The 20,919-nt window shown below is 37.3% G+C and overlaps 3 protein-coding genes across 4 annotated transcripts in view; all 3 read right to left on the reverse strand.

Annotated features, from left to right (window-relative positions):
• Positions 1 to 4,830: 4,830 nt before the first annotated feature.
• Positions 4,831 to 5,690, reverse strand: LOC122645831 (MLP-like protein 43). Its single transcript, XM_043839213.1, has 2 exons — positions 5,450 to 5,690; positions 4,831 to 5,334 (listed from the first exon to the last, which is right to left on the reverse strand). The coding sequence occupies exons 1-2, from the start codon at positions 5,634 to 5,636 to the stop codon at positions 5,063 to 5,065; spliced, it is 459 nt and encodes a 152-aa protein (XP_043695148.1). The 5' UTR covers positions 5,637 to 5,690; the 3' UTR covers positions 4,831 to 5,062.
• Positions 5,691 to 13,494: 7,804 nt separating this feature from the next.
• On the reverse strand, positions 13,495 to 14,212 carry LOC122645830 (MLP-like protein 43). Its single transcript, XM_043839212.1, has 2 exons — positions 13,979 to 14,212; positions 13,495 to 13,863 (listed from the first exon to the last, which is right to left on the reverse strand). Exons 1-2 carry the CDS (start codon positions 14,163 to 14,165, stop codon positions 13,592 to 13,594), a joined length of 459 nt encoding a protein of 152 aa, XP_043695147.1. The 5' UTR covers positions 14,166 to 14,212; the 3' UTR covers positions 13,495 to 13,591.
• A 5,178-nt stretch (positions 14,213 to 19,390) lies between these two features.
• LOC122645832 (MLP-like protein 43) overlaps positions 19,391 to 20,919 on the reverse strand; it is a 31,070-nt gene continuing 29,541 nt past the window's right edge. The window contains exons 1-2 of one of the 2 annotated variants that reach the window (XM_043839215.1): positions 20,342 to 20,624; positions 19,391 to 19,897 (exon numbers count right to left, since the gene is read on the reverse strand). In XM_043839215.1, the coding sequence (XP_043695150.1) occupies positions 19,626 to 19,897; positions 20,342 to 20,528 (459 nt within the window). In that variant the 5' untranslated portion in view covers positions 20,529 to 20,624 and the 3' untranslated portion in view covers positions 19,391 to 19,625. Of the gene's footprint in view, positions 19,898 to 20,341; positions 20,625 to 20,919 lie in introns of those variants that run through there. The other variant, XM_043839214.1, reaches the window with a different exon arrangement.

Here is a 20,919-nt window from a genome sequence, read left to right on the forward strand (position 1 = left end):
AAATTATGCAGCATACTACTGACAAATTCACCAAAACAACACCAACATGAATTACAATACTTAAGTAGGAAAAAACTTGAAACAAGGAAACAACTAATAGGAAAGCCACAATTCTATCCATTGATCAGAAGAGAAGTAAGCCACATATCCAAAACAGAAAACCACAATTTTGTCCATATGCATGCTGGTAATATCAGAACCTTTTACATGCTTGAATTGATATAACAGAACATCATTTCAAATAAGAATCAACACAAAATTAATTCTACTTATCATGTCAAAATAATTAGGCCCATACCAATTTCAAGCATGCATATACATAACTAGTGATAGTATTGTAAGTAACAGAACCTCTCTAGAGCTTAAATCAGTAAATTAAATCTTGATTCAAGCTATTAACCGATATGGGTTTAATCCTGAAACCTAATCCTGAAACCTAAACAAGTAAAACAATCCATGCAGCAAGATGGGCAACTAAATTAGGACCAAAGAGTCAAATTAACTGTCATTGCTAAATTAAATGCATCAAAGCTACCCAGAAAGAAGCTAATGGAAACCGAAAGGCTTGGCAAGCATAAAAGAAATCCATCGCCATTGTTGACTGGAAATAGATAATGAATTCAAAGGACGAAACAAAAAAGATTAAAAATGGGAGAAAGTGTAAACATGTAATGCAGCCAAGGCCATAAATTGATAGCAGAAAATCCAACAAGAAAAAACCGAATTTCAGAAACAAGAACCTAATCAGGCTAAGGAGGCCAGAGGGTGATCTATACCCAACAATGGAAACCCGAAAACCCTAGGCTAAGAAGGGAGGAATCATTCTACCCAAAATCCTAAGCTAAGAAAGGAGAGATTGTACCTGCGACTGCGAGCAGCTGCCGATGGTAGATCGTGGACTGCAGAGACGACGGCGGCAAACCAGTTAAGTCTCTCTCTCTTTCCCGGCCATTCACTCCCAGTCACCCTTTTCTGATTTCTGACTGTTGACTCTCAACTCTCGTAATTGTTTGGTCCAACCATCCTACTAAAGATTCGATTCGGTTTTAATAAGTATATTCGGTCTAACAGGTTTCAACCGCTTTGAAACTGTAGGTTTAACTTGAAATGTTCAGTTTCGTTTTTTTTGACCCAGAAATTGAACAGATTATTATTCAAATTATAAATTTCAATTTAATACGATTCGGTTTCAATAAATAGTTTTTAGGGAAAAAGAACGCTACCTAGTCGTGTGGCCGTTGCGTCTAGATATTGGAGCCCGCAAAATTACCACCCCACTTCCTATGATATAAAAAAATCCATCCATGTTGATGCCCCTATGTGTGCTATCATTGGCTTCTGCATTGGTGCAAAGGCTACACGGCCAGGCACTGATCTCGTGCCTATAGTTTTGATTTGGTTTTGACACTCTTTAGATGCTCGTGCTCAATTTTTATATTCGTCATAGCAAATTTGTAACATTTGAGGATCTTTCTCTATTGTTCTTAACATGTGGATTTGTTTCTATTGAGCATAAGAAGGAATGGCGAAAATTCTCCTTACTCATGATTAATGGGTTCACCCACAAATCTACCATAATTAATATTCTCCCTATATGTTAAAGAAAGGATGTACTCAATGCACAAGGCTCCTGTCGCTGTGGGGTCCAGGGAGGGTCATAATGTACTTAACCTTACCCCTGTTTTTGTAAAGAGGCTGTTTCCAAAGACTCGAACTCGTGACCACTTGATTACAACGGAGCAACCTGATCGTTGCACCAAGGTCCACTCTGTTATTCCCCCTTTATGCTGAAGGTCAAAAAAATGCTCTTTACTATTCCCCTATGTCCATTCAAATACAATAATAGACATTGGGGAAGAAATTCCTCCATCACTATGTCTCTGTAAGAGAGAAGACACTGAAGACTAGCCATTGCTAGCATCCAATGCATTTTGGGTAGAGCGCAACGCAATAGTGTTGACGCTTTAACGATGCATTAGACGAAGTTCATATGAGTTGCCAACTAAAATAGAAACCACACACATAAAAGGCCTCGTCATCCCACATCTTGGTTCAGCTTGGCGCACATGCACGCATGTGTGAATATCTAATTATAAAACTTATGTTTCTGTGTTATTTTTAATATCTAAGAACTAAAAATAAATAAATAAAAATAAAAATATGTTTATTACCATCGGTTCATGTTTTTGTTCTTGGGAATGAACCATTTGTTGAGAAACACTAAAAATTGCTGAGAAACACAAAAAGAGAAGCTTCAACTACCTCATCTAGGAGGTCATGATGATGGTAGGAAGAGAGGGGACGGATAAACCTACTGAGACCCCGGGAAAGAAGACAAAGACAGATGCCTTCTTTTAATGGGAATTCAATCCTTGTAGTTCCCATTTCAATATAAAAACCTACTTCATTCTGTTCCATTTCCAATGTGGGATTAAGGCCTTGCATGATGACACTTTTGTTTCTGTGTGTTTTTTGTTTGTAAAAACGAAAAAAAGAATAGAAATAAGTTTGTTATCATCGGTTCAGTTCATTTTTTTGTTCTTAGGAATGAACCATTTGAAAGAAACACAAAAAAAGAACTTTAATTTGGAAATTATCTTTTCTGAACAATAAAAGACAGAAATAAGGGGAGGGGAAGGGGGGGGGGGGGGGAACTACCGACACTACCACAACCACCTCTATTAATGCAACTATAAGTACCTCATCCAGGAAGTAATGATGTCAGTAGGATGTGAGGGGAGGGATATGTCAAGAACTTTCAACTTTGTCCAATAGGGGGAGTTTTGATTAATGCTTTTTAGTCTGTGGATGAGTCTAGATCATAGAAGAACTTTTACCATTTTAAAGACAATAATCTCAACAAAAATGTAGAAAATATTATGTACACACTACGTACTGTTAATACACACCCTCTCACACACTCTCTCCTCCTTGATACGTTCTTGCACTGTCTCTCTCCTGCTTGACCATGTGGGCTCCTTGTATATGAATCGTGAGGCATTCCCACCCATGCACCTATTGTTTGGTTTGAAAGATGCCGATAACATGTAAATCTAAAAAATTTATTACAAAGGTTTAGTGACCACATTTTTATTATAATATTCTAAAATCATTACAAAAGTACATAGATATAGAGGTAAGAAAACATACATTACCATGACAAACAAACTTCTCAACTTAGGAAGAAACAGGTACTCATAAACAAGAAACATAATCTAGAATTGCAATTTTAGTTGCAATCATAAGCAAACTGTGATAACTAATAAGCCATGTGTCAAGGTTTAACTCCTTGGTTCTAAGCTTGAAGAAGATGCACGCCCAACCCCTTGAAAAACCTGGTTGTAAGCTCCAGATAGTTAATCGGCTCAGGGACCTCCTCACTTAAAACCGCCCAAGGCAAAAGAGCATAAGGAGCCTTCCTTTAATGGAATTCTACCCTTGTAGTTCCCATTTCAATATAACACCTACTTCATTCTCTTCCATTTCTAAAGTGGGACTAAGGCCTTGCATGATAACACTTTTGTTTATAAGAACAAAAAAAGAATAGAAATACGTTTGTTACCACCAATTCATTTTTTTTTATTCCTGAGAATGAACCACTTGAAAGAAACAAAAAAAAAGAAGCTTTAATTTGGAAATTGTCTTTTCCAAAAAACAAAAAGGAGAAATAAGGGGGGAAAACTACCGACACTACCACAACCACCTCTATTATTGCAACTATAAGTATCCCATCCAGGAGGTAATGATGTCGGTAGGATGTGAGGGGAGGGATATGTCAAGAACTTCGTCAAATAGGGGGAGTTTTGATTAATGCTTTTTAGTCTGTGAATGAGTCTAGATCATAGAAAAACTTTTACCATTTTAAAGACAATAATCTAAACAAAAATGTTTTTTTTTTTTTACAAAGATAATTTATTAACGATGGAACAAAGTTCCAGAAGAGTTAGAGAACAACTGAAGTAAAATACAATAAGGGGGAATCAAATTGAAATAAATCCTGTTGAGCCGAAGCAGCAAGAGAAGCAAGGCCGTCGGCCACTGAATTGGCCTCCCTGAGAGTGTGTTTGAAAATGATGTCTGCAAACAAAGAACTAAGCTGTCGACAATCCTCGGTAATAGTAGTAATTCTCCACGGGGGCATTTTCATGCCATCTTTGAGAAGATCGACAACCAAAAGATTATCGCTCTCGATAATCAAATAATTATAGCCTTGAGAAATTGCAATCACCATAGCACGCCGAACTGCCATCGCTTCCGCAACCAGAGCAAAATTCCATCCAATTCCTTGAGCGAAACAACATAAGAAAGCTGCATTGGAAGTTCTGCAAACACCGCCTATGCCTGCACTGCCCGGATTACCATGACTAGCCCCATCAATGTTGAATTTAACATATGGATCTGGAGGAGCGAACCATTTGACTGTTCTCACAGCCGGGCAAGGTGAACGATAGCAAGCTTGAACCTGTTCCGGTCCCTGGCATTTGAGATAGCTCTAAGAGAGATGATATTCGGATTGAAAGGAGTTTGTCTGAAGATGAGGTCCCAATAACCATTCCAAATGAACCAAAGAGTGCTGCAGAAAAGGGCAGCCTTGAATCTGTTTACCTTGCTGTGAAGGCTAGAAATATCTCAACAAAAATGTAGAAAATATTATGTACACACTACTGTTAATACACACCCTCTCACACACTCTCTCCTCCTCGATACTTTCTTGCACTGTCTCTCTCCTGCTTGACCGTGTGGGTCCCTTGTATATGAATCGTGAGGCACTCCCACCCATGCACCTATTATTTGGTTTGAAAGATGCCGACCACATGTAAATCTAAAAAATTTATTACAAAGGTTTAGTGACCACATTTTTATTATAATATTCTAAAATCATTACAAAAGTACATAGATATAGAGGTAAGAAAACATACATTACCATGACACAAACTTCTCAACTTAGGAAGAAACAAGTACTCATAAACAAGAAACATAATCTAGAATTGCAATTTTAGTTGCAATCATAAGCAAACTGTGATCACTAATAAGCCAAGCATTAGGGTTTAACACCTTGCTTCTAAGCTTGAAGAAGATGCGCGTCCAACCCCTTACAGAACTTGGTTGTAACCTCCAGATAGTTAATAGGCTCAGGGACCTGTTCACTTAGCTTTTCATATTCTATGATGCATTTCACAAAGTTCTTGCCATCCTTTGTAAAGACTTGCACATGCAGCTTGTACTTGCTGTAAAGCTCTCTAACATGTCCTTCAAACATGTTCAAAGTGATTGATTTGTTCACTTCATCTAGGGCTTCCATCTTGCCTTTGGTAGAGACAACTTTATCCCCATCTGTGTTTAACAAAATACAGCAAAAAAATTTCTCATAAAAGATAAAAAAAAAAAAAATCAAATTGAATAAATAGAATAAAAAATTCCTTAAAGAGGGTTATTAATTAAATCTTACCTAAGACATAGCAGTAGGAATTGATGGAGCCCAAGCTCTTTCCATCTCCTTCATGTACTTCAGACTTATGGACATCATCAGGAATAGCTTTCGAAAATAGGGCTCCATGATCTATCCAACCATGAAAATACTTATTTGCAGAGGATTTGATCTCCATTTCCACTGAAAGCTTTCCACTAAGACCCATTGCTCCTAATATTCTTCAAAAGCAAATATTGGAGGGTGGGAGATGGGAGATGGAAAAGGGAAAGAAGGTTGTGAAGTTTAGAATTGAGAATGCATGGATTTATACAATTTGGCTCTCCTCCAATCGTGGTGGGAGCTGGAGGTAGGGGTGCAAGTTTGGCCCTGTCGGTCCGAATCCGCCCTGGCCCGTCTTGAGCCCAAATAGGGCCTGGGCTGAGATATTTGGCCCTGAGTTAGGGTCGAGTCGGATTAGGGTTGAAGCCTCGAGCTAAGCTTGGCCCGGCCCAGCCCTACCATGATTTAAGTTGTACTATAAAATATATATTGATATAATTTATACATTATAAACTTTAAATTTCACCCATATTTTTTTATATAATATATTATATATGAAGACAATAAGGGTTATAATATATTTTATTATATTATTATTTCATGTAAAAATGATAATGTTCTTCTCAGTCCATTCCAGCCCATGCATTTCTCTCCTCCTCCCCATGATCAGGGCCAATCAGGATCAGCCCAACCCGACCCTGAGGGCGAGTCAGGATTGGATTTTTCTGGCCCTGAGTCAGGCCTAGTCCCAACTAAGGGGACTTATGGTTGGGCTAGAGTTCTATAAAGTCCGGCCTAACCCGACCCTGTTACAACCCTAGCTGAAGAGTCCAGTCCAACAAAAACCCTCAAAAATAAGGGTGGTTTTGATCATTTCACAAGTGGGACCCAAGTGGGCCCTATGAAATGACCATTACCCCCTGTTTTTTAGTGTTTTTTCTGAACTGGACCCTCCACCTCCCGCCACCGCTGGAGGAGAGCCAGATCCGGATTTATAATACAATCTACCAAATTTGGTTTCATTAAATACTCTTATCCAAACTTTCCCCTTTCATGCTAATTCTATCTCTTGGAGGTTGAGACCTGATCTTGGTCTCTATAAGTTTATTAACTAATTTAATATCCATGATTGATTGAAAAATTTTACTTTTTCATTGGGAAATCTTACTAAAATATTTTGGCAATTAATGCCAAAAATTGTCCTTTTTGTCTCATTATTCATTACCTTGTCTAAGAGAGCCCACTTGCTCCACCACTCACCAAGATATAATGTGCCTATTATTATCTTTTTTTTTTTTTTTTTGGTAAGAAGTGCCTATTATTATCACCACTTGCACCATCTGTGCTTAGATGGGTCCCAACTCCCAATCAATGATGCAGCTTCGTTAAAAGCTATGGATCTGGAGAGGTAAGACACTCTTCTAGCTATTCTATGGATAAAAAATTAAATAATAAAGACCTAAATCCTATGGTTGAGAATTCAAATAGAAAAAAAACCAAAATAAAATCCAAAATTCCCAATTATCAATAAGGACTATCATGTTGGCCCTTGAATTGATAGGACGTGAAATCCAGGCTTGCATCAATCATTAATTTAGAGGAACTTGAGAAAGATCAGATCAAAGTGAATGATCTTCACCATGCATTGGCCACCTCAGGAGATAGGAGATATTCGGTGGCGGGTCCAAGTCCAATAGGGTCACATATATGGGTCTGAAAGCTAGAACAATTATGATTATAAAAAAACCATCAAATCTAATTAAGTGTATTAATTTGGAGAAAGAACGCTATTTGGTTGCGTAGGTGGTGCATTTTCCACGTTGACAGTATTCTTACCGTTGGATTATGATTATCCATTCAAGACCCTTGATATAATTAAGACAATAAAAAATAATCAATTAAACTAATTAAATATTTCATTCTGATGTGAATATTATTTTTACCTTGTAACCCGTAACCGATTGATATAATTACAGTTTAGCAAAAAGAAAATTGATTTAATTAAGTCAAGATGTTTCTCCCATAAAATCCGTCTCCCCCATAACCCCTAGGTATCTTCATTTTAATGTTCTTCTCCTTTCGTTAACTTTCTTTCTTACCTTTTTTTTTGGTTGGGGGAATTTCTTAGATCTACGAGATTAAAAAAAGAATTACACGATAAGTATATTTTAAATTTGTTTTATATTTATAAATTTGGATTTTGAAAAGATTTACCTAATCCTCAGATTATAGTGTTCGTCTCGTCCAACAAGAAAATATAATTAAACTTACTAAAATACCCTTTGACATCACTTTTTTCCTTAAAAAAAGGCTAATGATAATTAATCCTTAATAGTTTAACGGTTTGCACAACTCTCATTGAGTTCCCGGGCTGGCTAAGTGCAAGGTGCTTCACTCTATCTTGTTATCCCTCTTTCATTGGTTAATCACCTTCATGAGTCCTTGATTCCTTGTTTTAATCCTCTAGTGGTTATCACAGGTAGAACAAGTGAGTATTTGCTCTTTCTCTGCCCCTAGAGTAGCTTTTTTTTCCCCCCCCCTTCCTTGTAGAGGTTTGCTTGCTTAGAGGGGGGTAATTCCGCCATCAACAGGGTAACGGCGTCCAGAAAACTCCATTAATGGCAGCATAACTAGTCAAATATCAGTAGTTTGACAATGGAGCACTCTTGACAGCGACTCCCTCTCTTTGTATTTTACAACACGAGTCTGTTCCCTCTCTCTCTCTCCTCCCCCACTCTGCTTCCCCCGCTCTCTTCTGTTGTAAAGTTTCATCAACAGTAGCTTTTGATTTCTTACATAGCTATTATTATTATTATTTTTTCCGAAATCCCTTTGATAAAGCTGGGATTTCAATCAATGTCGCTAAGGCAACAAGCCTTTCTGGATGAAGAGCTGATTTCCACAATGTTAATGGCAAGAATCCCTTGAAAATAGAAATTTTGGTGATCTCAAGATCTGACCTGGAACCAGCGTTCCCCTAGGTTGTCCTTCGAGGTGTAAATCTTGAGTTTCTTGGTTCAAATGTGTCCTTTCTTCATGTAGTTCATTTTAATCAGCGGAACTAGTTTTTGATAGAATTCTCGAGTGTGATCTGTGATCATGCTTCGTAGAATATAATGAGCCGAGAGCAGGATTGTTCACCGACTCGCAGGGTTTAAGGTGGAATTCTTTCCGGTGCAAATATAGAGCTCGCAAGTGAAACCGCATGGTAGCTGAAGGAGAACGCTTGTACGCCACCAGGCACCGAGTACATCATGCGTATCCCATAACCACCATGACCCGACATCGCAAGGGTGCATGGTTATAGGTGCTACTGTACCTCTCGCACTCAAGCTTGGTGAGGTTTATCACAGGGAAGGCCTCGAATGGGCACAACGGGGAGGGGAAGCCCGACACGGAGAAGAAGTGGAAAAAAAGAAAGCTAAAACAAGGGTAGAGAGAGAGAGAGAGAGAGAGAGCCAATACTTACCAGTTTTTCTATGATAACCGGTAAGGAAACAAAATGATGTTAGAGGGTATTTTAGGAAGCCTAGTTATATTTTCTTATTGAATGGGAAGAGAACTAACTAATTTGGGGATTAGATAAATCTTCTCAAAGTGGACATCGATCGAGCCTACATGTGTTTTCTTTGGTGCTCATGATGAATCCCACTGGCATCTCTTTCTATCTTATGAATGGACTAAGCGTATCTGGGCCTGCGGACCCCTCGGACTTAGAACTGAGCACCTAAGAAGCTCTAGTCTGGCACAGCTTTGTGCTACCCTCTTCCAATCCAAGACCATGGACAAACCAACAGCTATTTGTTTTTTTTTCAGTTTTCATTATTAACTATTATTTCATTTGGATTGTAAGAAACAAAGTAATCCACAAGATGGAATCAGAAGACCCTACCCCTGTACTCAAACTTGTTACCAAATGGATTAAAGATCTTCATTTAAGACCACCATTGGTGCACAACCACATACTTGATAACATTGTGAATACATACAATGATGTAGATGCATCTACTAACGCTAACCAGGTTATGAACTTACTCGTTTTATGTTGTGTAGGTCTTTCTGAAACAAATGTAGGCCTAATAGGATGGGCTTACTGCATTTTGCTAGAAAACCAGAGTGTTTTAACATCTGCAGGGTTTGCTACTTCAACTGACGAAATGAAGGCTGAGCTAATTGGAATCTTGCAGGGGTGGAAACACGCTGTGAATGATGGAATCCAACTAAAAGAAATCTGGATCACTAACAAGAACCTTCATAACTTTTTGGTTGCCAAGCAAATCAATATCACCATTCCTTGGCAAATTGTTCCGAGTTTTTTTGAACCAGCTGAACAAACCTCAAACTTTACAAGTGTACAGATTAACTATAAAAATAATATATGGACCAGTAGAATGCGCTCCCTAGCTACCTTCTCTATCACCAATAGGAATGTTATCCCCCCCTTACTCTATGATGTAAATATGTTTTTCTCACTCTAATGTTAATACAAGTATTGTTTCCATAAAAATAAAAAAAAATTAAATTATACTTATCTTATAATTCTTTTTTTAATCTCGTAGATCTAAGAAATTTCCTTTATTTTCCTTCTCTCCCCTCTTTTTATAGGATTCTCTCTCCCTCTCTCTTACCTGGCTGATTACCACGAAATAGGTAAGTGATATATGCGCGTCCAATCTCTCTCTCGCTCTCCCCTATGTCTCTTCGAGTTCAGATCTGCTACTCACATGGAGGATGGGTGGGGACCCTCAGATCTGTCCCCATCCGTCCCCATGTTCTGTAATCTTCTTCTCCGTCCGTTACTTCTCTTTCTTACTTTTTTTGTTTTTTCCCTCTCTACCCTCTTTTTATAGGAATCCCTCTCCCTCTCTCTTACCTGGCTGATTGCCCTGATATATGCGCGTCCAATCACTTTCATGCTCTCTTTCTCTCCCTCACTCCTTATAACGAATCCGTTTCCCTCTTTCTTACCTGGCTGATTGCCACGAAATAGGTAAGTGTTATATTCACACGTCCAATCTCTTTCTTGCTCTCTTTCTTATCTCCCTCACTAAACCAATTAAGCTGCAACTGGAATGTGAAGAAGCGGTCATGGCTGCAAGAATGGGCCGGGATAGGCTTGAAGAAGAAAAAGATTAAGATGAAAATACGTAGGGGATAAGAGAGAGAAAAAAAAAAAAAGTGGACGGATTTTCTAGGAGAGAATCATGTCTTAATTAATTCAAAATTTTTTTTCTAATGCTAAACCTTAATTATATCAACCGATAAAAGTAGTATTCATATACAAATGGAATACTTATTTAATTCAAGGGAAATTTACACATACCCCCCTGAGGTTTAACGAAAGGATATTTTCAACCCCCAGGTTTGAAAAATTCTGCGTACCCCCCTGAGGTTTGCAAATGGTAACAGATAGGTCCATTCCGTCAGTTCATGACTAACATTGTTAAAATTATGATATGAAGTGACCACATTGCCCTTGTAAGAAAACAAAAAAAAAAAAAATTTAATAAAATCTGTAACTCATCTTCCCCAAATCGTTTGGGGGAAGATGAGTTGCTAGAACAGAAGAAAACACAAATAAAATAAGGGTAAACTCCTCCTCCAGATCTGATGTTTCTGAAATTAAATAATCAAAACAGATAAATAGAAGAAACTTCTACTTTTCATTAAAATTTCGTTTTCATTATCACAATCTATTCAATAATCGTGCCAGAGCACCATCACTTCTCCGTGTTAATTCGATTCGCAAATCCTATCAGATCCATGAAAATGAATTTTAATCCGAAGTGTGGGCATCGGATCTCCGCTGAGTAAGGGGAAATCAATTTTCTTCGCTTCATCTTCAATCTTCGAACCATGATCGGGTTCACCTAAACCCATCATCACCAGCCATTAATCACAGCCAACTCCTAATCCCAAATCCATCTCTTAGCCACCGAAATCCACAATCCCAAAACCATTACACCGTTTCTTCTTCCCACTTTCTAAATCCACCGAATGAAGTTCTCTTAATTTTCCATTTCCATCCCCACTTACCCATTTTTTTCTTCTTCCCTTTATTTCCTTCTAAAACCCTGACCGAGAATCCCTGTTCCTATTTTCTTTCCCTACCATCAAAACCTACAAGAACTCATCATCCTCGATCTGCTTCTTCTTCTTCGGATCCATGGCCAGATTACGGAATGTGGCTCGGTGTTGGAAAGCGACATAATCCCAGAATGTGGAGTACTATTGGCGATGAACATAAACATCCGATGATGGAGATGGATGGAAATTTCGATTTGGATTTTTCCCCAATTTCAAACCCTAAATTTCTAAAGAGTTGAAAAATGTTTTGAAACCCAATTGCCTAGGGTTTTCCAGTTTAAAACCCACTCCTTTTATTTCTTTTAATCATAATTACAGAAACAAAAGAAAAATCCTTATGGTTTTGAAACCTGCAACTCATCTTCCCCAATCGAATTGGGGAAGATGAGTTGCACGTTTTTTTTTCTTTGTAAGGGTAATTTTGTCCATTTACCTCTTATTTTTTTTGGATTCTTCTTAGAAGGGCAATTCCGTTAGTTCAAGTCTAATTTTTAACAGTGTTAGTCATGAATTAACGGAATGGGCTTATGTGTTATCGTTTGCAAACCTCAGGGGGTACGCAGAATTTTCCAAACCTGGGGAATAAAAATATCCTTTCGTCAAACCTCAGGGGGTATGTATAAATTTCCCTTAATTCAATTAGTCTTTTCTTATTGCCTTAATTATATCAAAGGTCTTAAGTGGATAATCCTCCTCATCTGATGGTAAAAAAATTGTTTGCGTGGAAAATGCATAAACACACAAGAGGAGATAGTGAGAGGGAGAAAATGACCCTTAATCATCATCTAAATCGTCAAGGACGTCATATATATTTGTATAGGACAAATGCCCATTGGAAACACCTTTTCAAAAGAATCCAAAGGATGTGTCTCTCTAAGATAGAAGACACTGAAGACTAGCCATTGCCAGCATCCAATGCATTATGGGCAGAGTGCAACACAATATTGTTGATGCCAGCGATGCATTAGATGAAGTTCATATGAGTTGTCAATTAAAAAAAAAACCACACACATAACAGGCCCCCCCCCCCCCCCCAAAGACAAGAGAACGAGCATATAGTGAGCCTTCAATGGAACCCTACCGTTCTAGTTCCCGTTTCAATATATAAACCTCATTTCATTTTTTTTTCCATTTCCAATCTGGGATTAAGGATAACATAAACATGATAACACTTATGTATCTATGTTTTTTTATTTCTTAGAACAAAAAAAGAAAGAATAGAAATACGTTTGTTACCTTCGTTTCATTTTTTATGTTCCTAGGAATGAACCACTTGCTGAGAAACACAAAAAGAGAAGCTTTATTTTGAAATTTCTCTTTTTCAAAAAAATTAATTAGAGGAAAAAATAAGGATAAAAAACTATCAACATTGCCACCATCTCTAATGCAACTTCAACTATCGCATCTAGAAAGTAATGATGACGGTAGGAAGAGAGGGGACGAATATGTCAAGGACTTTATCCATAAGGGGAGTTTTGATTAATCCTTTTTAGTCAGTGGATGAGTAGATCATAGAAATTTTTTTGCCTTTTTAAAGACAATACTCTCAACAAAAAGTTAGAAAATATTATGTACACTCTCTCCTCACTAATACCCACTTGCATTTTCTCTCTCCTCTTTGATCATGTGGGCCCTTTGTATTCAATACTCTCAACAAAAAGTTAGAAAATATTATGTACACTCTCTCCTCACTAATACCCACTTGCATTCTCTCTCTCCTCTTTGATCATGTGGGCCCTTTGTATATGAATTGTGAGACACTCCCACCCATGCACCTATTGTTTTGCAAATCTAAAAAATTTATTACAAAGGTTTAGTGACCACATTTTTATTATAATATTCTAAAATCATTACAAAAGTACATAGATATAGAGGTAAGAAAACAGACATTACCATGACATACAAACTTCTCAACTTAAGGAAGAAACAGATACTCATAAACAAGAAACATAATCTAGAATTGCAATTTTAATTGCAATCATAAGCAAACTGTGATCACTAATAAGCCAAGCATTAGGGTTTAACACCTTGCTTCTAAGCTTGAAGAAGATGCGCGTCCAACCCCTTACAGAACTTGGTTGTAACCTCCAGATAGTTAATAGGCTCAAGGACCTGTTCACTTAGCTTTTCATATTCTATGATGCATTTCACAAAGTTCTTGCCATCCTTTGTAAAGACTTGCACATGCAGCTTGTACTTGCTGTAAAGCTCTCTAACATGTCCTTCAAACATGTTCAAAGTGATTGATTTGTTCACTTCATCTAGGGCTTCCATCTTGCCTTTGGTAGAGACAACTTTATCCCCATCTGTGTTTAACAAAATACAGCAAAAAAATTTCTCATAAAAGATAAAAAAAAAAAAAATCAAATTGAATAAATAGAATAAAAAATTCCTTAAAGAGGGTTATTAATTAAATCTTACCTAAGACATAGCAGTAGGAATTGATGGAGCCCAAGCTCTTTCCATCTCCTTCATGTACTTCAGACTTATGGACATCATCAGGAATAGCTTTCGAAAATAGGGCTCCATGATCTATCCAACCATGAAAATACTTATTTGCAGAGGATTTGATCTCCATTTCCACTGAAAGCTTTCCACTAAGACCCATTGCTCCTAATATTCTTCAAAAGCAAATATTGGAGAAGACAACTCAAACTTTTATTAAGGGTGAGAGATGGGAGATGGAAAAGAGAAAGAAGGTTATGAAGTTGAGAATTGAGAACGCATGTATTTATAATACAATATACCAAGTTTGGTTTCATTTAATACTCTTATCCAAAGTTTGCCCTTTTCATGTGGACTCGGCTCTTGTCAATCCGGGCAGCAATTGTTCGAGCAAGGATAAGGCGGTCAATGCGCCCGTCTCATCTCAGGCACTATACACAGCTGCATGCTGCCCTGATTGATAGGATCTTTTTCATTTTCATGTTGCTTCCATCTCTTTTAAGAGGTTGACACCTCATCATCTTTTTCTCATGATTGATTGAAAAAGTTGCCTGATCATTGGGAAATCTTACTGAAATATTTTGCAGTTATTTAAGAGAGCCCACTGGCGCCACCACTCACCAGGATATCAAGTCCCTATTATTATCACCATTAGCCAGTAAGGGTGTCAAAACCTAAACCAAACTGGTAAAACCGGTCCGGCCCAATCTGATTGAGCCTGATCCATACTGAACTGATGCATTATTGGTTCGGCTTTTCGGGTTAGAATATATATCGAGTTCGGTTCAGTTCGGGCTAAAGTGATGGGCCACTTATTGGCCTGTTCAATAGGATCAAACCCGAACCGAACCAAATAGAACACTAAAACTAACCCCCAAACACTACAAATTCTACCTAATCCCTACTCAAAACCAGCCTATACCCGGGTTTCAAAGAGAAACCGAATTGAATTGAGATCAATATAAAAAAACCGAACTGAACCCGAGTCTAACCCGAACCAAAATTGAGCCAAAAGCAAAAAATCCTTATTGGTTCAGTTTCAGTTTTGGTTTGGTTTCGGTTTCCCTGAAACTCACACGGAAACTAAAAAAATCCAAACCGAATCTCTCGATTGACACCCTTAACTAGCACCATCCATGCTTAGATGGGTCCCAACTCCCAATCAATGTTGCAACCTCATTAAAAGCTATGGACCAGGGGAGTTAAGACACATTCTTCTAGAGGTGCAACTGAGAGTAAAAAGAACACAAAAGAGAAAGAAAAATATAAAGGGGAAGCTACAATTCTTCTAGACTGTAGTGAAACTCTATGTGATTTTAAGGGAAAAACTGTTATTTTTCAAGGATACAGTGAAACTCTTCTAGATTTCAAGGTTATAAACTCAAATGTCTACTCAAAGCAAATCCAATTCCAATGGGGTCTCACATATATGGGTCTGAAAGCCAGAACGTTTATGATTATAAAAAGCTCAAGGTACTACTACTTTAAATGTATCCACACACCTCCACAGTGAATTATTGGATATTTGTGTCCATCAAATCTAATTAGTTGTATTAAATTATATTATTAACTTATGTACGATTTATTGTCCTAAATCATAAAGTGTTCACAATTAGGGACAATGTTGTGTATACTATTCATTAGATTGTCACATTGTATATTTTTCGAAAAGTAATTCAAGAATATAGATATGAGCATTCATATTGTATGTCTATTAATATGGATCACAATCAGTTGTTTAAGTAAGAAGAATCATGATATACATTTTAATGTACTAACTAAAGCGTTACGTATGTCTAGCGGAGATCATATTCACTCTGGTATCGTAGTAGGAAAACTTAAGGGGATAGAGAAATCACCATGATCGTTGTTGATTTACTCAAGGTTCTAAAATTCGGGTTTCGACTAGGTTTCGACCAGCTAGAAAACGAGTTCGTCTCGGTTTCGACCATATCTCGATCGAAACTTAGGACTTTCTCTAGGCTAACTCAAACCTTGGTTTCAAGGCCCAGAAGTTGTTTTTTTGCCCTGATTCTTGTTGTGCTGCCTATTTTTGACATTTTAAATTCAATCAATGCATTAGTTTCACATAGAGAACACTAAAAATATTACTTGTGGTTTTGATCCAAGTTTGATACTGTATATAGCTCTTGGACATGGTATCTAATAAGGTTTGACTGGAACATAACTCCTTCAGTATAAATGAGATTTAAGTAATCTTGGATTGTTAGAAAGTTTTGTTTTGATAGTTTTCCAATAAGTCAAAGATTGCTTAAATCTGATTTATATTGAATGAGTAATGTACCGGTCAAACTTAATTTGATGTGTGCAAATGCTGTCAAAATCGCTCTGAATGAAAATATTTTTTTGGACATCAAAACAAATAAATATTTTACCGCACTTTTGATTTTTAGCAATGTTTTACCATATTAAGATTTATGGAATTTTTAGATTTGAGAAAACCCCAGTAATAAAAAGTTGAAAATTGCACCTACCGTCGAAAATCTAATTTTTGTTCTTGAATTGGGGGTTTGAATTTTTTTCCTTTTGAAATTTGATTTTTAGCTATTTTTATTGGATTCAAGTAGAGGGGTATTTGCTTATTTATGAATAATATCTTAAGTAAATGAATCATTTACTTAAATGCTATTAGACGTAACTATGTGTTTGTTCTGGTTTCTAGCAGTTTTTGTAAATACCTGTCTGTCCTAGTTTCGAGCAAAGTTTTTCCTATTTTCGATAGACATGTGTCGAAACCACCGAAATATGGTCGAAACCATTCGAAACCATTGAAACCCGGTTGAATCCAGGGATTTTATAAAATCCCCCTTCAACTCGTCTCGAAAATCTGAAAAACCAAGTTAACTCGGTTGTTTCGACAGATTTCGATCGAGTTTTTATTCCATGGATTTACTACGTGATGATTTTATTGAAAACGATCAAAGTTGTGATGTTTATTTCACTCAAGATTAGGTCCCTATATCAAGTGTTTTGGCAATGGCTTCTAAGGATTTCCGTATTTTATGGGAGGCAGAGTGGTCATTTGACTATATCATGTGTCTGGGCACAGTAGCCATGCTCTCGGCCAAAATCTTTTTTCCTAAAAATTAATTTTCAAGTGAAATAGAGGTATTTTTCTTTCTTGTTGTCCAAGATTCCGTAGCTTAACATCCATTATTGTGCACTTGAAAACTTCCCTCATGCATATGGCCCTGTAATTAAAGTTTGCACAGAGTAGAGAGTACAGACCATGTGAAGGGAACAGGGTTAATGACAAAAATAAATAGATCATGTGGTTGTTGGGAATGATGGTCTTTTGTTTTTTTTTTTTTATAAGATTGGAAATGATGGTCCACCTGTTGAATTATTTTCTACAATCATAGATCTAAAACCATGGCCCACGAACCTTTCATATAATGGTAGAAAGGACAATTTAATCTTGGTGTAACCACTTAGGTTACATGCATTACATGGAGCATTCACCACCCATTACACCTTAAGTCTTTAATTTCGATTACCTAAAATACTTCTTATTGTACGAAGGTTGAATTGAAGGTTTTATATATCTAAGAGTAAAACCATCATTTTGATTGGGTAAAAATTGCCAACCTAATAATTCGGTGATAGCTCCATGTAAGCAATGCTTGGTTACACTGAACATGGATCTTTTTTTTTTTCGAGAAATTTTTGTACTTACTTTTCTGATTCATCGAGGAATACATGCTATGGAAGTGGCTATCAAGACCATCATCAATGAAAGGGGAACTTCTTTCAGTAATTTTGGGCAATTTGTTGTGTTGGAGACAAATGCGTAACCATAAGGAAGAAATCAAGCAAACTATCACACACAACACAAGGAATTTAACATGGTTCAATGCCTACATCCATCCGAGAGATAGATTTCTTACTTTGCCAACAAAAACTTTCTACATCACTCTCCACCTCACAATATGCTCCCCTTGCTTTTGTCTAGGGTATTCCTCACAAAGACAATATATAGGAAACCCTATAAAACTTTAATTTTCAAACAACTATAATTTTACCCCTGTACGTGTAATGGACCTAAAACCTAACCCAATTACAATTATAGACCTAATAATAATTATGTGAACCCACATAATACAAGACATACCCAAACCCAACAATCTCCACATTGACTTGGATTCTATAAACCACTCTAAAGGAGATCGGTGTTGATGTCGATTCTGCAAACTCCATCGTTGTCTCTTTCTATCTGCCATGCCCAACTTGCATGGCCCATACCCCAACTCATGGTGTTCTTTTCTATCCGCCATACCCCAATCGACATGACCCACACCCCAACTTGGGCTGTCCCGTATAACTCACCGTTGCCACACGATGTGATGTGTCTTTACCTTTCCTACCGTTACAACCTGCTCTGAGAGATCATTTCCAATCACTAGTCAAAAGCGAAAGATACTCGCTTCTTTCCAAACTTGCACTTGTTCATTGCTTGAATTATCTGCAGTTTCTATAATTCACATGTTCTTCTTTCCAGAGTTCCAATAGTAGCTCCACCTATTTCAACACTCCCTAAAAGTATGTACAGATTTCCAATCATTGGCCCTGTATCACAGCCATGCCCCCCCTAGAAGTCAATAATATGTAGAAAAGGGGGGGGGGGGGAGAATTAAAGAAAGGGATGGTGGGGAACCGAACCTGGGCATAAGGCTGCTCAATTGCGTATGTATCCGAAATGATTAGGGAATCAGGTCAAACGTACTCCAGGATGTTATATTTGTTTAATGCTATCCATATATGTCATTATATCTATTTGGAAAGTGGAGTGGTAGTTTCTGCAATCCTTAATCTACAAATAAAACAAGGGAAAAGATTCTCTAAGCTGCTAGGCTAGGCAAGGTATATTTGCATCCCTGTGTCTATATCTCTCCTCCAAACATGAAAATGACTTAACTGCCCTCCTTGCACGATATCATTTTGACGCACCTTATTGGTGTGCTCCTATATGCCTGTTGCTCAAAGAACTCTCTCTCATAAAACATTAAGGAGGAGAGAAAGGAGCTTCCTATGAAATTAACAGCCTCTCTCTCTTCTCCCTCTTTTGTGACTTAGGATTTTGACCCTATTGAGTGTAGAGTGTATTATTCCACTGGGTATCTTGCGTAAGTGTTGTTCGAGGAACTGCTGATCAACTATGCTCACTAGCTTGATCTACTGTTGATTTCTTTATATTGTATTGTGCTTGTGATATGACATGTAACCCTAGGTCCCTCTTGTAATGATTTGAATCCCTTAATGTTGCATGAGGTAAGATCCATTGCTAGAAAAGGTTTATCTGGCATCCCTTTTTCCAACACATAATAGAAAAGGGATCAGACTACCAAGATCATTACAAAATTTATCATGAAAGTCCATGGAGGCTGCATGTTATTTATTATAATATTGAGACCATTACAAAACCATACATGTAGAGGTAACAAAACAAATACCACCATGATACAGACTTCAAAATAGGTTCTAATAAACAAGAAACATCACCAATATGCCAAGCATTAGGGTTTTATTTGCAATCATAACCAAGCAACAATGACCAATAAACCAAGCATTGGGGTTTTAATTCCCACAAGTACCACTAATGCTTCTAAGCTTGAACAAGGTGGGCATCCAACCCCTTATTGAACTTGGCTACAAGGCCCATATAATTGATCGGTTCAGGGACCTCCTCAATTAGCTTTTCATATTCCAAGGTGTAGTTCACAAAGTTCTTGTCATCCTTTGTAAAGATTTGCACATGAACCTTGAACTTGCTATAAAACTCCCCAACATGTCCATCAAATGCTTCAAATTTGAGTGACTTGTTTTCTTCATCTATGGCTTCCACCCTAGATTTCGCGGTCAAAGCTGTATCCTCCTCTGTGTTTTAAAAAATGCCACAAAACCAAAGTTTAGATGGCTAAGATCCAAAAAATAAAATGCTAATTAATGTGATGATCACTGTGAAATGAGTGGCCGCATACATCAATGACTTAATAACACTGATGATATAACAAAACTTCAATCTTGTTCTTTCAGATATTCCTTTTGATGCGTCTGGGTTATCCTTTAAAGTTAGTTGTTAAGAAAAGGGTGCCCAAGTACCTATAAGTCTTCCCATTGGACTACTCACATCTGATGTGAGATTATTAATTCCTTTGATTTGATACCACTTGTTAGGACTTGGGGTAGAACTCATCTCTAAAAGCTAGTCGTTAAGGAGAGGATGCCGAAGTACCTACAAGTCTCCACATTGGGCTATATATTCACATCCAATGTATGATTAGTGGAATCCCAACAACAAAAAAAAAAAAAAAATCTTACCTAAGACATAGGAAAAAGAATTGATGGAGCCAGGACTTTTTCCATCTCCTTCATGTACTTCGGATTTATGGAGACCATCAGGGAGAGCCTTAGAGAAGAGGATTGCATGGTCTACCATGCCATGAAAGAACTCTTTAACAGGGGATTTGATCTCCATTTCCAATGTCATCTTTGCAGCAAGACCCATTGCTTTCTAACGTTCCAAAGCAAATATGAAAAACAGACAGCACTCAAAGAAGAGTGGGAGATGGAAAAGAGGAGAAGGTTTTGAGGATGATAATTGAGATATGTTAAAGAAAACCTAAAGTGTATATATATATATGAACAAGCAATATAGAGGCGCGCACCAATAAATTGCGGTTGAATGATTTTGTACATTAAAGGATAGCAAGGTCATTTAATAGTTTATAAGAGAGATAGAGATAAGGAGATAGAGGGTTCTAGCATATTTCTTGGCCACTCAATATATATATATATAGGGTTTAGGGTTTAGGGTATAGGGTATTGGGTATATATATATATATATATATATATATGTATGTATGGTTTAGGGTTTAGGGTTTAGGGTATAGGGTATT

This window comes from Telopea speciosissima, chromosome 11 (genome assembly GCF_018873765.1).
Source record: "Telopea speciosissima isolate NSW1024214 ecotype Mountain lineage chromosome 11, Tspe_v1, whole genome shotgun sequence".
Classification (NCBI taxonomy): domain Eukaryota; kingdom Viridiplantae; phylum Streptophyta; class Magnoliopsida; order Proteales; family Proteaceae; genus Telopea; species Telopea speciosissima.

Excerpts from the sequence above, each read along its gene's own strand:
- LOC122645830 (XM_043839212.1), bottom strand. The coding sequence starts at position 14,165 with ATGGGTCTTAGTGGAAAGCTTTCAGTGGAAATGGAGATCAAATCCTCT. Across the intron at positions 13,864-13,978 it reads TTCCTACTGCTATGTCTTAG|ATGGGGATAAAGTTGTCTCT; the intron begins GTAAGATTTAAT and ends TGTTAAACACAG.
- LOC122645831 (XM_043839213.1), bottom strand. The coding sequence starts at position 5,636 with ATGGGTCTTAGTGGAAAGCTTTCAGTGGAAATGGAGATCAAATCCTCT. Across the intron at positions 5,335-5,449 it reads TTCCTACTGCTATGTCTTAG|ATGGGGATAAAGTTGTCTCT; the intron begins GTAAGATTTAAT and ends TGTTAAACACAG.